Genomic DNA, 16669 nt, shown 5'->3' with positions numbered 1-16669 from the left:
TAAAATATCATCTTCTATTAAAACCCTTCCTGCCCATTTGACCTAATTGGAGATACCATACCTCAAAAAAAGTTTAATTGTTCTCTTCTGTTTTATTTTCATCTTAACACGTCTACTACCTCACACATGAGGCATTATATGTGTTTTTAATGTTTGTTATCTGAAATCTACAATAACCTATAAACTCAGTTGAATAAGAGAATTTTGTATTATTTACTGCTGTGTCCTCAGTGAATAAAACAGTGTCCATCACATAATAAATATTTTGTGAATAGATGACTAAGCAAGTGAAATAGTAAATTAATATGAGTTACAAGGCAGAGTCAGTCCCTAATCTCGTGGTGCTAACCATATCACTATTAGTGAATGAAATTCTAATGAAGCAAGTTGAAGAAATAAAAGAAACCCAAAAAAGTCAGGCATGAAAACTTTGTGGGTTACCTACCTGGTAGAAATTGGTCCAGCAAAGAAAAGCCATGTATGTATTCAAGAAGTAGAAAGAAATGAGGTCCTGCAGTATCTTGAAAGCAAAGAGAAAAGCTCAAGAAGAAGAAGAACTCTTAAGTAGGACCATGTAATTGTTGACTGCAATGGTGATCATCTCCTTTAAGAGCCAACATGTATCGAATCCATAACAGGAACATTACCAGTTCCAAAGTTGGGATCTGTGTACCACACATAATCTACATGATATAAGTCCTTAGAAAGAATAGTGGCATTTCTATAAATGACAGCGCGCGCGCACACACACACACACACACACACACACACATTAAAAAAAAAACTGGTGATAATTACCTATTAACAAGAAGTTTTGCTCAAGAGTTCCTAGAGCAGTCCTGCTTTCCTTGAGTTGAAAGCCCTCTCTACCCATGTCCTCCTGAGAAGGTAAGCACTTTCTCTGAAGATGACTGTCTATGTGTTCATTTCAGGTTTTAGACATTTGTTATCTGTTCTCGTACAGCTTTTATTGGTTTTTGAAAAGTAAGCATTTTTCTATTTCTGATCAACAGGTTCCATTTTTTGGTCCTCTGTTCGATGGAGCCATAGTGAGTGGGAAGCTGCTGCCAAGCCTTATATGTGCCACCTGCATCAATGCCAGCAGGGCTGTGAAGTGCCTCATCCCACTCTACCAGAGTTTGTATCTTTTTGCTTTGAAAATGTAACTTACTAATGCTCCCAGAATCAAGATTCCCAGCAGTTTTTCTTTAGGGGTAAGTATTAAAAAACTGAACTGAAAATTGAAGTGAGAATTTTTTCAGTCTATGTTGAAAATAAAATAGTATGATTTTTATAGTATTTGTTAATTTATATTAAATATAATTTATGCTACCTTGAACCTAGGAAGATTTTATTTTCATGATTTACTCACATCAGTTTGTGTCTGAGAAACTATGGCTATCATGAGATGCTCATGGCTCTGTCGGTATTTTTCTCCAAGTTCAATCTCTTCCTTTATCCTCCCTGGGTGTTGCAGTTTGTTGTGTATAAAGAGTAATGCTGAACAAAATATAATGGTCTCATTCAGAGCGCCTCCAAATAGCAAGTGAAATGCCTCTAATAAGTCAAAGAATGTGGCATTGGCCACCTGAGAAGTGCAAATAAAGTTCTGGAAGGTCAAAGAAAGAGAAATTGCATCTGGTTGAAAGGACAGGCCAAGTGAAGTTGCATTTGGACTCACCAGTAAGAATGGACAGAAATTCTTTTGTAATTTTCTCAAATCACTAATATTTCCTCCTCTAATTCCTGATCTTGTCTCTAAAAACTGGAAGAGCTTTTACTTTTCTAATTTTTCTCTCAAACATTATCTGGCATGCCATAATCCTTAGATCCAAGCATGATCTTTAATTATTTTAAAAAAAGAGCTTGATATGAATGACTTCATAAAATTGTTGCAAAAAGCATCTGACCTCCTAGAATATATTTGTTTCTAATTAGTATTGATAATGATTAAAAATGCATTGTGCTTGACTTGTCTCCATAAAGTTCTCCCAACATAACTGTATATGATGTGTTACAAATGGATGGAGGGAGGTAAGAAATAAAGTCTGAATAGATACAGTTCATGAAAAATACCTTTCATTAAAATCCTGGTCACTTCATTGCCTGATATTCTGCCTTAGATTAAAAAAAAATACGTATGCCATGTGGCAATTTAGAATTATCATAGAAATTAGTAGTAGAAAAGAGCTATAAGGTCCCATCTGGTCCCTCCCCTGGGGCCAGGGCAGCATTATTCCCTCCAGCACACTCTCTGGTGCTTTATCCAGGCTGGTGGTGGTGGTTTGGAGACGGCATTCTCTTCAATGATTTCCACGGCATTCTAGACACAATCTTATGGCTGGTGGTGTGGATTCAGCCGTCTGCATGGAGTATTTCTTTCACATTCTGTTAAAAAGAGCTTCTTGGCAGAAACAAGACATTGTTCAGCAATTGGCTTTTTAGCTTGCATATACTAGGATGAGCTGGACACCCATCAGTCAGTTATGTTGGGCCAAGGCAACAAAAAATAATTTGCAACTAGAAAATACCATTTTATATAAGTCCATTGTGATTTTTGTCACATCACTTTCTTTACTTCCAAACTTCTTATTATAAAATACATGATTTGTTATTTTGTCAAAAACTGCTTTTTCTCGAGTAAGAATTAATTTTGCACCATTGAATTAATCAGGTTTAGAGAAAACAATATTTTAAGTTTAAAGGAGCCTCGGGTGGTGGTGCACACCTGTGATCCTGGAGAATCAGAGACTGAGGCAGGAGTATCACAAGTTTGAGGCCAGCTTCAGCAATTTAGTGAGGCCCTAAGCAACTTAATAAGATTCTAGCTCAAAATAAAAATAAGAAGAGCTGGGGATGTACTTAGTGACAAAGCATACCTGGGTTTAGTCCAGAGTCCCAAAAAATATATGGGTATTTTTTTTCCAAAGGATATTATTTAGTATCACTTCAAAAACTTTTCAAATGATCATATCAAGAGTAATGATTCCATGCCAGGCACGGTGACACACACCATGATCCCAGTGGCTCCGGAAGCTGAGGCAGGAGTATAGTGAGGTCAAAGCCAGCCTCAGCAAAAGCAAGGTACTAAGCAACTCAGTGAGACCCTAATTCTAAATAAAATACAAAATAGGGCTAGATATGTGGCTCAGTGGTTGAGTACCCCTGAGTTCAATCCCCGGTACTCAAAAAGAAAAAGAATAATGATGCTACCTAGGGCTACTTAATGCCAGTGTGAGTTAGGAAATTTCTGTACTCTAAAATAATTCATAAAGAAGTAAATGACATATCAGAGGACAACATTGTATAGAAATGAGGAAAGAAAAAGTTTAAAAATGATCATTATATAAATATTTATCAATATAACTATAAATAATATAAATATATTTATAAATAAAAATGGTGCACATTTTTTGCCTTATACTTTGAGAAAGTTTAAAACAATAAATTAACTGTTACACATAATTTTCGTATGGAGATGTAGTCATGTGGGGAAAACTTTTCAATCATTTATTCTTTATTCTTTCTGCAGGGCTAATATTTAGGTAAGAAATGAGAAATATAATAAGAGAGGAAAATATTTTTAAAAAAGAAGAAAGGGAGTTTTTTGTTTTTTTTTTTTCTTGTTGTTTTGTTTTCTATTTTGTTTCTTTAAAAAAATATATTGACTTTTAAAACTATATGTGTCAGCCTATGCTGTCAATAATTAACTATTCCCTTAATGTTTCATTAAAACACACAGGTCTGCACATGCTTTAGCAAAAATCTAAACCTGTTTGATTATGTCATAGCTGATATCTGTATTTTGCTGCTTCATTGATACAAGTCTTAGATTTGAATTTTGAAAAACACTGAATAATCTAACAAATCCTAATTATGGGTGTCTAATTACATTTATTCATTTACCAAACAAACATTTCCTATGGTCTCTATGCCAAGTCCAGAGATGGGAGCCAGGCTACAGTGTGGAGCAAGGGAGACCAGGTTCTTGCCCGTGTACTTCACAGAGAAGACAAAATAAGAAATGTATAAGCTAATTGGGAAAAGTTCTGAAAAGAATTGTAAGAGAGCATTGTGGTAAATGAGGTCCTCTGAGGAGAAAGCATTTGGGCAAACATTGGAAGATGAGAGAGAAGCTGTCCTACAAGAGCAGGGGTAACATTCTAGGCAGAAGGCACAAGAACTCCGTGCTTTGGAGTGGTAAACTTGTGTTTTGTAGGGATTCTCTACATGCTCAAGTCCATCAGGATGCCTGTGACAAACCCAAGAGCCAGCTGTGGTACAGATGGTGTTCTGAGTGATCCCAGAGGAAACCTCCCTGGCTGTCTCCCCATAGGCACTCAAGAAGTTCTCATCTTAGTGCAGCATCCTGGGGTGAACAGCCAGGACTACTTGATGTAGGGGCAAAGGTGGGAAAGGAGTGTAGGGTCACTCCCCTGATCCCCAAGCCCATGCAGGTCCCATAATGACTGAGATCAGGTCACACTTAGATCCAGAACCAGCTACATAACCTGAAGGCCCTTGTGCAGAATGAGAATGTGGTGCTCTGTTTCAAAAAGCAGGAAGAAATGCCTTTAGAGATGTTAAAATATAAAGCTTTTTCCATTCTTTTGCAATCCCCCAACTTCTCATGGTAGTTTTATATTTGGTATTTAATGTCACTCTGTGTAAAGGACTTAACATTTTTAATTGTAAGCATTTTTTCATTTTTCTTTATATTGTGCAATGTCTGCTTAATGTGCAACTCTAAAAACTTTTAATATGAAATCGATGAAATTATGCAATTCATATTGAATAGCTCATCTATGCATATATATTTTGTTTTTACTGGAAGAATGCAAACACTGTATAAAACTAACTTATCTGTATATGTTTCACTTTTGATAAGCACATACTCTTTCTACCTAATTAGTTTATTGCTCGGTAAGGAAGAATTGACAGAGAGAGACTATTACGGTTTAGATATTAGGTGCTCCCCAAGAGCCTCCTGTATGAGATAGTTCAAGAATATTCAGAGAGGGATGGGGATGTGGCTCAAGCAGTAGCGCGCTCGCCTGGCATGCGTGCGGCCCGGGTTCGATTCTCAGCACCACATACCAACAAAGATGTTGTGTCCGCCGAGAACTAAAAAATAAATATTAAAAAATTCTCTCTCTCTATTAAAAAAAAAAGAATATTCAGAGGTGAAATGATTGGGTTATAAGAGCTTTAATCCAATCAGTGAATTAATCCCCTTGTAGGGAATAATTGAATGGTAACTGAAGGCAGGTAGGATATGGCTGGAGGAGGTTGGTCACTGAGCATCTGCCTTTGGAGTATACATTTTGTATCTGATGAGTAGAGTCTTCCCTTTCTGCTTCCTGATATGATTCCCCAGCTGTTTTCCTCCACCACTCTCTGCCACCATGATATTCAGCCTCACTTCAAGCCCCAAGGAATGGAGCCAGCTGTGTTATGGGGAGACACCTCAGAAAGCACTCTAAGTCCGAATTTCAAATCAAAAGAGAGCTTTATTTACCTGGCCAGGGACTGTCACCCACTGCAGAGACTCAAGCTCTGTGGGAGGACAGCAGCTTCCTGGTCCATCCAAAGAGAATATAAGCACAAAAAGCACAACTCAGTGACTTGCTTATCATCATGTAAGCTAGCCAATCATAGAAATTAAAAAATTAATAAGTGGGACCTGTGGGCTCTAGGCAGGACTGGAATTTTCCAGTCAGCAAGCAAGTGATAAACAGAAGCAAAAAAAAAGCATTAGCTTTGCAGTTCAGTGGACCACAGTCCTGGGTTCAAGCAGGTGCTAGACAGTTGAATCCTGAATTTGGGCGGGGGTCAGCAGGGTGAGAATCTACTTCAAGGTCATGTAGACCCACGAGGGCATTCAAACCCAGGAGGTAGCTCACCATGACCACCGCTGCATCCTGAGTAAGGTACAATTTGTGGGGTACAAAGTACAGAAAAACAATTTTTATAAGAAGATAAACAGCTTTCATTTCACTTTCTCAGAAACAGCTCTTGTAACAGTGTTTTAATAGAAGGCAGCTAGGGCTGGGGATGTGGCTCAAGCGGTAGCGTGCTCGTCTGGCATGCGTGCGGCCTGAGTTCGATCCTCAGCACCACATACAAACAACGATGTTGTGTCCGCCGAAAACTAAAAAATAAATATTAAAAAAAATTCTCTCTCTCCATCCATCACTTTCTCTTTAAAAAAAAAAAAAAAAAAAAAAAAGAAGGCAGCCAAATGGAGTCTTAGGCCTATCTATGACAGTTTTTGCTTTATAATTGTCTTATCTCACTTATCAAAATCTTCTATCTATGTTTTTTACTAATCTATAATTTACACTCTTATTGGTTGTATTTATCAGTTCACACCACAACAGCTGTTTTTGAAATAAGACCTCTAAAGGTCTTAGTGAGCCCCAAAATAAACATTTCCACCTCTAATTGTTCTTGTCCAGGTCTTTTAGTCACAGCAACAAAAAAAAAAAGCTGATTAAAACAGAGAACTTGGGTCTCCTGAAGTCCTCATTCCTTATGTGTCATCATTTTCAAAGTAAATAATTGGCTACTACAGGGAAGTAGCACAACTAAGAAAGAATTCCATGGAATCCTTTGGTTGTTCATGTTTCTCAGGACACTATTGCTTGCCTTCTGCATTCAAAGCCAGATTTGGCTTGGCAGGAGAATGTGACCTCTCAGGCAGTCAGCTTCTAAGAAAACACAATCAGAGGAAATACACTTTCCACGTGCAACCACTCAGGTCACAAACCCACAAAACCTGCCTATAACCTGTTTCAATACCACCAGCAGTAGTCGAGGAACTCTATTCCCAGGTGTGTAGAACTGACCCCCTTCCAAAAGCCTGGCAGTATATCCCTTAACACCATATTGACATTATGAACTAAGACCCATTAAGATAGGAAGCCCCAGGGTTGCAAGTTTAGCTTAGTGGCAGAGCACTTGCCTAGCACAAACAAGGCTCTGAGCTTGGTCCTTGACCCTGAAAAAAGAAAAAGATAGGAAGCAGTGTGCTCCTCCATATAAGAAAAATTCATTTAAGAGACCAGAAATCTGAGGAAGACTTGCCATTACCTGTTCCCTTGAGATACAAGATACTAGGTACATTGGTGATTGCTGACAAAGAGAGGAAAATTTCATTAGCAACACACGCCATTTTATATGAGCAGCCCTGTATCCCCATTTAATACCTAATATTTAGATTACAACTGTTAAGTAGAACATGGCCATACTGCTCATTTTATCGCAATGTCACTCGTTTCCCCGGTATGAGAATGACTGTTCAGTGAACAAAAGACATGTTCAGACCTTCTGTAAATCTCTTAGAGAGAGGGAACATTTGCTTTTTTAGTATTGAGCATGCATATCCAGACAAATGAAGAAAAGAGCCAATAGAGTTTTTTTGGAGCAGTCATTCTTATATCCCTTCCCTTCCCAGTGAATGATTGCTATTTAACTGCTTTAAAATAGGGTCAATTGGATTCATTTTTGTGTGAGATTTCACTAGAAGTAGAAACGCATTGTGCATTGATTTTTTTTCCAGTAAGGTTCAAGGAAATGCAACATTTCTGATTAAACTGAAGATTGGGTGCATTTCTGGAACAAATTTGCCTTTTGGGGGAATTTTCATGCAGTAAATTCAGTTTATAATCAATATCAAAGAAGTTCTTGTTTGGGGTTCTCTTGGCCAACTGATCAAACAGTTGGAACAGTGTAGCTAAAGCACATAGAAAAACTGAAAAATATCATTGTCTTAAATGAGAAAAAAAAATGTGAACACAGTAGGGCTGCCTGTATTTGGAAAGCACCCTCTGTAACATTTCAGCCTAGCCCCTTTGTCCTTCCTGGCTTTCCTGTAACTTTCTCAGTGGGCTAAATCAAATCTGTCAAGTAGAGCCTTCATCCTGTGACCACTGCCCTTCTGAGTGATGAGGGCCAACTCACCTACCATCTGCTTTTTCTATTCCTCATGGGCAATCAGAGGGCCTGTTCCTATGCCTAGAGTGTTGTAAATGGGAAGCTTGCCACATGTTATGTTTACAGTTCCCAAGCCAACTAAAGATTCCAAATGAAACCATGGTCAGCTGATAGAAGTTTCCAAAACTATTTGAGCCAGGGTTTTCTTTCTCCTTGTCAGATAACTTGTTTCGGGGAAAAGGTTGCCACACAATATGCAGTATGCCCATTAGGAGGAGTTCACCCTGAATCAAACAGATGGTGGCTTTTAAAAATAAACGTCCACTTCAATAGAACAATAGTGTCAATGGCATTCACCATCTCTGCTTTCTGGAACTATCAGCATTTGATGGAGAAAGCTGCACTGCCTAAGAAAAAGTAATTTTATTCTTCATTCTGACACAAGTGAGATTTATTTTCATTTTTAAAGTTAACTCATATACTTCATAATACCAGAGCTGTTCTCTCACACCATGACTTCATAGTTTCTTTGCTAAATTCTGCTCCTCGTTTATACATCTTCAAAATTACCCTGTTTCTTTTTCTCCAATGGGATTTTCCTGGGAAGACTTTCTTCCATTCATTTCCATACACTTCAGAAAGGAAGTCAAACTGTACCATGTATTGTATTTTGCCATACATAACCATTTATGCATTTTTCAGCATTTAAAAATGTCTCTGCTAAATACCAGGCACTGTCCTGACTACCAAAAAAAAAATAGAAATATGAATAACATATCCCAAGTAAGGGGATAATATTTGCTCATAAACAAACTTTGAAAGAGCATTACATTTGAGAATGTCAGAAACTTCTGTATGGCAGAGTATAGGATGTATACAAGTGCACAAGGCCTCACATACATGGAAGAAGGAGTGATAAAAGCATTTCAAGGGACCAGGGAAGGAGTTCTAAGAGAGAGCAGAGGCCTGACCTATGCCAGTGTTAGGGAGATGGATTGGATACATATGCAGAAGTTGGATTGATGCATTGTAATAACTGCTAGATTTACAGGGGTATAGGGAATAATAAGGGAAAAGAAGAATAAAGCTCTTTGGAACATTTAAAGACCATATTTGGAAGGATGGAGATGGAGGCCAAGAAAAGGGACAGAATGGTTTCACAGAAAAACAAGGAGAGAGATGAAGGGTTACCTTCAGCAGACTGGCCAAGCAAGACATATACTCTATTGGCTAATCTTATACATGACTGGGTCAAGCAGTCTTGAGTCTTCATTTGGAAAATTGGGTGTAAGAGGACCCAGAACTGAATTTCTGCAAGGGAATAGCACGAAAAAGAAAGAAATCACTCCAGGATGGGATTGAAGTACCTACAAATAGAAAATGTTCAGGAGAGGGACTGGATTTTAGAGTAGCAACCAGAATGGAGTCAGACCCTGAATGGGGGAGATGGACAGTGATTTTCTAATCCAAATTTCTAAAGAGGCCCAAAGCAAGATATAGTTGTAATAACTATTTCTACTACTTGATATTAACTCCACGGCACATTCTACTAAAAGCAATAAGCATTTAATGAGCTCTCAGCTGGCAAACAGTTTCATCTTGCCGAAGACAGGAAGCAAACAAGGAAAGCTGCTATTTTGGGTCTATTTCTTAGCTATTTGAAATAAGGATTTTGTAACTTCTGAGTGTTACAGAAAGTAATGAGTTCATTTGAGTACTAAAGTTTATATAAAAATGGAAGAAAAATGCAAGTAGTAACAGTTACTTGGGAAGTACAATGCAAAAAACAGTTCAGAGGAAGAAATGGCATATTCCCATGGGTAAGTTGAGACTGTGAGAGGTAATGAGAAATGAGAAATTTTTAACAATGGAATTTTTAAATTATAAAATTAAAAATATTTACCTGAGATAGAAAATGGGCAAATATGAAAAAAACAACCAACAAACTGCCATAAGAAGGTGGCACCTGATTAATTCACATTTAAAAATCTATGCACTAAGATTAAAAAAGAGCAGTCATTGCCCTGCTCTTAGCCAGTCAGCCCTGTTAATCAGTAGCCTATGATTCTCCCATCTTCTAGAACTGACATATCCTCTTCAAATGGAAAACAACAGGAAATTGTCTTAGTGAATGAAGTAAAATACAAACCACTGAGAAAACATTAAAGGGGAAAAGAACTCATGTAATTCATATATTCAGTGCAGGGGATCAAACCTGGGGTCTTGTGTACACTAAGCAAGTTCTATACCACAGCAACTACCCCAACCCAATAATGGAGGGGAGGGGGGAAAAAGAGGAAGTGGGGGGGAGGGAGAAAAAAAACTGGAATTTCAGAAAAGGTCCTGATTAAGGATCACACATATCTGAGAAGGAAAAGAAGAAAAGAAAGAAAACTGGACTTGCAAAATGGTCCTGATTCAGGATTACCCATATCTGATCATAGAACAGATAAATAGCAGTCATCTCAATACCATGAAGATTTATTTTCCTCTAGAAGTCATGTCAGATAATAGATACACCCAAAACCAGAAACAGAAATGTATTTTTTTCATTTTTAAGTGTGGTGAAAAGGATGACTTTTGGAATGTTACATGGATTTCTTATAAAATGGACTACATTATTTATTAGCTCATGAGCCTTTAGAAAAGAATGTGCTCACAAAGACTAAGGTATCCCAAACAAACTTTAGAGAGCTTAGGGGAAGCATATAAATGCAAATTTTAATTTAGATAAAGTGTAAGATAGTATTGGGACCATCTGGCAGATATGAGAGAAAACTGGGGGCTCCTGAGAGCTGGGTTGACTTCATTGTAGCCAAACTGGAAAAGTATTAATTTATGAACCACTAGAATGACTTGAGGGCCTGGTGTCTGGTATGGTTTCTGTGCCATGGCTTGTCCAACTTCTCTTATATTCTACAGTTTTATCAGTAACTTTCACAAGGGTCTAGAACATATTTATAAGACTATCTATCACTTGTAGTGTAGATGAGAGGGTTAACTAAGTTGGCCCTAGAGAAAATCAGAAATTAGGAATATCTTCACAGATGAGATTTCCAGGCCCACCCAACAAGAAGAGATTGAAATGGATAGACTATAATGTCATGTACTTGGGTTTTGATAACCAGCTGTAAAAGTGGAGAAGTGGTTTGATAGCAGTCATTGCAAACAACATCTGGGGTTTTGGAATGACCACAGATTGGGGATGAGGCAAGAATTCTGGTGACATACGCAGCCGGCACCAGCATCCTCTGGGATGCAGTGCACAAAACATGTGGTCCCCTCACAGGAAATAGGGCATCATCTCTGTGCTTCTGTAACCTTAAGAATCATCCAGAAGTCATGTGCTGCTCTAGGGGTCCCATTTGAAAGGGACTTTGACCAACCTGGATTCAGTCCAGAGAAACCCTAACAGTTGTGCCTTAGGTATCTGGGAACCATTAAAACCAAGAAAGAATTATTTCCAGAGCCTGGGAGGTTTTTAAATAGGAGAATAGTCTGCAGAACTGGGACCAGTAAGCAGCTTTAGTTCAATGTCAAGAGTTCATGAAAACCAGAATCAATCACTTATGAAGTGAGGTTTCAGAAAATATTAACTTTTTACCTATGTAGATGTTAAGATAAAGGCTAGGAGATTGTTCTTCCTTCAGCAATTAGTAGAAGGTCCTCCATGTGAAAGGTTGGCTCCCTGGGGTCAGAAATGCCCACAAAATGAGTCCTTTAAATAAACAATATGGTGGGGGGGGTCAGGTTCATGGAAAGGAGTAAATGATTTATCACTGTTAGATGATTCTAGTGATCTGTTGAGAAAGCAGATGATGCTGCACAGCCCCACCCTTCCTATTTTGCCGAAGTTTCAGCTCCATCCTTAGTGGGTCACCATATCTCGCTGCAGGCCTTCATGGAAGGCAGGGAGGATATAGCTTCCCACTGTGCTGGCCCTAAACTAACAGTCTCCTATGGATCACTCTCCTGCACTCCACTCTACATGTTGCCCTTCAGTCTCATGTAATAATGGGCTCCCATCCTTTCTAGTGGTTTCACCCTCAGATGTGAAGCACCTACTGCAACACCAGCTCCCAATTATGTTGTGAAGTTCCTAGTGCAGACATTGTTTCCACTCTGTTGATATTCTCTCACACAGACCTCCTAGCACATTATAAACAGTAAGTGAGGGCAGAGATGGAGGGAGGGAAGGAGCTTGAGAGATATTAATTTGGTAAAATCATTTTAGAAAACAAAAGCTAGTCATGTTTTATAAAACTGCATGTTTTCTTTTTGTTTCTTTTTTTAGATATTTTATTAGTTATTGATGGACCTTTATTTATTTGTGTACACATGGTGCTGAGAATCGAACCCAGTGCCTCACACATGCAAGGCAAGCGCTATACCACTGAGCCACAACCCCAACCCCTAAAAACTGCATTTTTTCAAAATTAAAAACCTTAATTGTCCAACGTGAAATATAGCTCTATATGTAGACTATTTATGCATGTATGTATGTATGTACACATTTTAAGCCATTTTTTGAAAGTTTAGTTTACAGCTATAATCCTGAACAATTAGAACAAGACCTGGCACATAGTAAGTGTTCAATAAAAATTCTTGGGTTGGTAAAAATACATAGATATAGTACTTAAAAGTAAAAAAAAAAAAAAAAAAAAAAAGTTAGAATTTTTACCGAAAAAAATAGGTTTTATATGAATTTTTCTTTTAACTGAGAGGAAACTTCACACATATTTCTTTTGATTGTGTTCTGAATAATTCTGGGACTGAGGATGTAAATCAGTAGTAGAGCCCTAGTCTAGCATGTAAAGGCCCTGAATTCAATCCCCAACATTGCAAAAGTTAAATAAAATTTTTTCCATCATCACCCCTCATTGAAGGGCATTAATGTGAGAATTTTGACAATTAGAATGTTGGCTTTATGTTTGATTTTGAAATTAATGGAAAGGAGAACAGAGAAAACAGGTCTACTCAGTAATCCCATTTATTTTAGAGCTGTAAGCATATACAATTTTGGGGAGAAATATTAGATTCAAACATTGTTAAAGTCCGAAGACTTAGAGATGAGATGTGGAAGGGGAATTGTCTTGTTGCCATCAAAGCCATGGATGGCCTCCAAGGAAAAGAGTGACCCAGGGTCAGAAAGAAGTGCCAGAAAAGGCCTAAATTTTAGTGTTCTAAATCCTAAGGACTAGTCAAAGGTTGTTGAGGGGAGGATTAATTTTTTTTTATCTTTTGACTCTTAATTGTATGTAAATTTTATACATATAAATAAAACGTCTGCAACGCCCAAAGGAAGCTCTCCACAGCTCTGAGAACTGGAGCCGGTTGGGCCTTGGTTGCACATGCAAATACTGACAGCTGAAGTCACTTGTTGGAAAGTCCACAAACTCTGGTTACAGCTGCATTTGTCAGTAGCTTTAAGGGAAGTGTAATCAGCCAGAGAGATTAATTTGCATCTCAATTAGAAAGGAGTCAGGAGGAAGCACTAGGGTCTGTTGCAGGAAGGTTGTGGAAGAAATCTCACGGAGCACAAAAGCCTCCCAGCGCTCGTCCTCCAGCTGAGTGGAGGACAATATCTGAGGTTTCGTTTCCATAGGGACCTGAAGCCTGCTGGGCCCCAGAAGAATCTTGGGTTTGCACCGTAATCATTTGGTCATGATGACACAAATTCCACTGTTGTTCCCAAATACATTTTGCTATTAGAAAGCTGTTAGAAAAGTGGAAACGGCCGTCATGTCAAAGGCATGCAAGAGGGAATTTGCTGACCCTACTTACCTTTTCCATAGAGCTGCTAGGATTTCTAGGTATTTAACATTTATTAATGTCTGAATATTCAAAGAACAAAAGGTCATTTCATACATGACAATATTTCCTTAGCATTTAGATGGTTATTTTAGGAATGACACAGCCTCAAAGGGAGCCATTATTCTTGATTCTTCCACACTCTTCAGCAGTAGGCAAACAAGATTATGAATTTTAAAACATCAGCAAGGAAGAAACACATAATCATCTGGCCCCAGAGCAGAACATGGAAGATAGTCTGGTTGTTACAGACCTTCTTAAAACTCTAAAGAAACTAAAAGCGGCATCCCTAGGGTTAACTTTTAAAAAGCACAGAATAGTATAAATTTTAAATCTTTCCTTCAAATATCTAGTGGTCATTTTCATAGACTTTAGTATTTGTATCAAGACAGATTCTTTTTTTTTCAGAGTAGTACTCTCAAAATTCTGTGCTAGAGAGCCTAATGAGAATAGAGACTGTCAGAACCCTTGATCCACACTAAACTTACAACAAAACATAGAAGATCTCACCCTTGGCATTTCTGGAGGAAGACTTGTATTTCTATATTATTCTGTTCTTTTATAAATAGTTAATTCATTTGATCCAGCCTCAGAGTGAGAAAACAAATTTTTTAAAAAGTGAGAAAAGACAAAAACCTGAATCCTACATTATAAACTTTGGATACAGACTGAATTCTTTTAAAAGTCAAGGTTTTAAACTCATCTTCCCATTCTGGGAAAGGAAAGGAACAAGTTTCCTAAAGAGATCCTTTTCCAGTACCCACAGACTGAAATAACACATTGCAGTGAGACATCAGAACCTCTTAATCCAACATTAATCAAATTTCAGTTGACTAATTATTGGTCCCATTTAAAAAGGAACAGAATGCCATAAATGGCATCCACAGAACATGGAGTAGACTCTGAGATTATAAGCAGTATTTTGAAAGTGAGATTTCTGTTATTCAAATCTCTAAAAAGGATAATACATGCCTTATTATAATAAGAGATTGTGCAAAGCCAAAGAAGGACAAAGCAAGCAAGTCCAACTGGTGATCCCTTCTGTGCAGTGTCTGCCTTCCCATTTGCAGCCGCTCCCAGCAGGTTTCCACACAGAGTAATTTGCAACACACTCCAGTAAATTTTGTAATCAAAGCAGAATACTTTTTTGGTAATGGTAATCTGTGAGTGAGTACAACCCAGATGCCATCATGTTAGCCTTGAAAGGGTGCCCTTTCTAGTTTACTTCTGAGGAATTTTGCCAAATTCTAAACCAGGTATGTTCAGTGTTGTGCTTCAGATGCATTTCTGCAGCCCTGTGCTTTAAAAGCTTTTGATAGAGACCACTGGGACCAGGGTGGGAGGAAGAGAATCAGAACTAGTGCCTGCTTCCTTTTCTCTTTCCCCACAAGACCAGGGGGCCTGTGAACCACTCACCAGGGAGTCAATATGCACTTTAATAAGTACATTGTATTTTGCATTTGCTTTGAAGACAGAAAACTTAAGGCTCCAGTTTCCAACAGAGTAGCATGCCACAGTATTTTAGGTAGATCACTCTCTGGACATTTCTCATTATTACAAATTATTATTACAAATGCACATCAGATATTCTATGTAGCTGAATGATCTTTTGGATAACTGTTTTATCAGAGTTACAAAAATGAAATGATACAGCGTTCAGTGCTTTATGATCTTGTTTCCATCTTCCTGTTTGTCCTAGGATATAAAAGAGTACAGAATTGTGTCCCTTTGCCACGTTCACGCCTTTAAACTCTTCAGTACAAAGCCTTGGTCTTTTATCACCCATGATCAATGAAGGCTGCCTCCTAAAAACCCTGAGCTTCTCTGGGGCGGGGGGTGCCGCAGCCAGCCCTTTAAGATGCCAGGTCCCTGTGGTTCTGCCTTCATTTGCCTATGAAGTGGGATGTAAGTATATCAGTGCATCCCAGCCTTGAGGCAGATGTATGCCTGGAAGTGCAAGTCTCATACCTCCACAAAGGGTAGGGCAGGCTTGCTGGCTGATGGGATTCTGAATTTATAAGCAGAGTTCCAGAATTCCCCCAGGGCCTACTTTTCAAAGGCAAATTAGTATGTTTGCAACTTGATCCCTGGGCAACTTTTGACAGTTGTTCTAAGAATAATAAAACAGATGGACAGAATAGATTTTGGGGTCTCCATCCAAACTGCCATCCTCAGTGGAATTTAAAGAAGGTGGAGAGCCGATGGGGAGAGCTGCTACTTACCATTATGTTCTGCCTTTCACACCCAAGAACCCTAACTTTCTCCCTGAAGAAGATGGAAACTGTCATCACATTATTTTTTCCTGCTGAGAATTTAGCTTGGCTTTGAGAAATTAAATACGATGTGTGTTTTATTTATACATTTAAAATGAATTGAACTTAGTTCAATTAAATTTGTACTCCAAAGAAACCCCTGTTAATATGAATATTGGAAAAATGTTCAATTAGTTTTAAATTTAAGGAGTATTTTCCTAGGATTTTAACCCTTTAAAGAAGAACCTCTTACAAATGTCTTAGAAATACTATCTACTCATTAATTTGGTAAAATAGAATTTATGCCTCTAACAAACATTTTTTCATTTATAATGACATGTACACACATCAGAAGACTTCATCAGAAAAGTGCATACAAATTATCTGAATAAAAGAAGCAGATTATTTCTGTACTTTTGCTCTGTAGTTTTATCAAATGCATATAATTTGTGCTAAGTCTTGATTTTAGCTTAGGTCAGGATGAGATGTGCTTTCCTTTTACTTGTTTTGATTTCCTCTTACATAAATTTCTGTATTCTTTAATTACTGAACAATAAATAAACAACATGAAAATCTATAATCCTTTCTCTGGATTAATTGCCCCAGTGGTCATACTTTAGGCCATAAATATGGTAGGTCAGCTGTGCTTTAGAGTTCCAGAGCCATTCTGT

At 38.0% G+C, this 16669-nt stretch overlaps 1 protein-coding gene across 1 annotated transcript in view; it reads left to right on the top strand.

The window, feature by feature from the left end:
• Positions 1–16669, top strand: part of RALGAPA2 (Ral GTPase activating protein catalytic subunit alpha 2) — a 322071-nt gene that overhangs the window by 233575 nt on the left and 71827 nt on the right. The window contains exon 36 of the mRNA XM_081292835.1: positions 1014–1141. Within this exon, the coding sequence (XP_081148961.1) occupies positions 1014–1141 (128 nt within the window). The remainder of the gene's footprint in view (positions 1–1013; positions 1142–16669) is intronic.

This window comes from Spermophilus citellus (assembly GCF_964194105.1).
Source record: "Spermophilus citellus genome assembly, chromosome: 4".
Lineage (NCBI taxonomy): Eukaryota > Metazoa > Chordata > Mammalia > Rodentia > Sciuridae > Spermophilus > Spermophilus citellus.
Note: the sequence above shows the minus strand (reverse complement) of the source record. Positions and strands in the feature narration are given on the sequence as shown.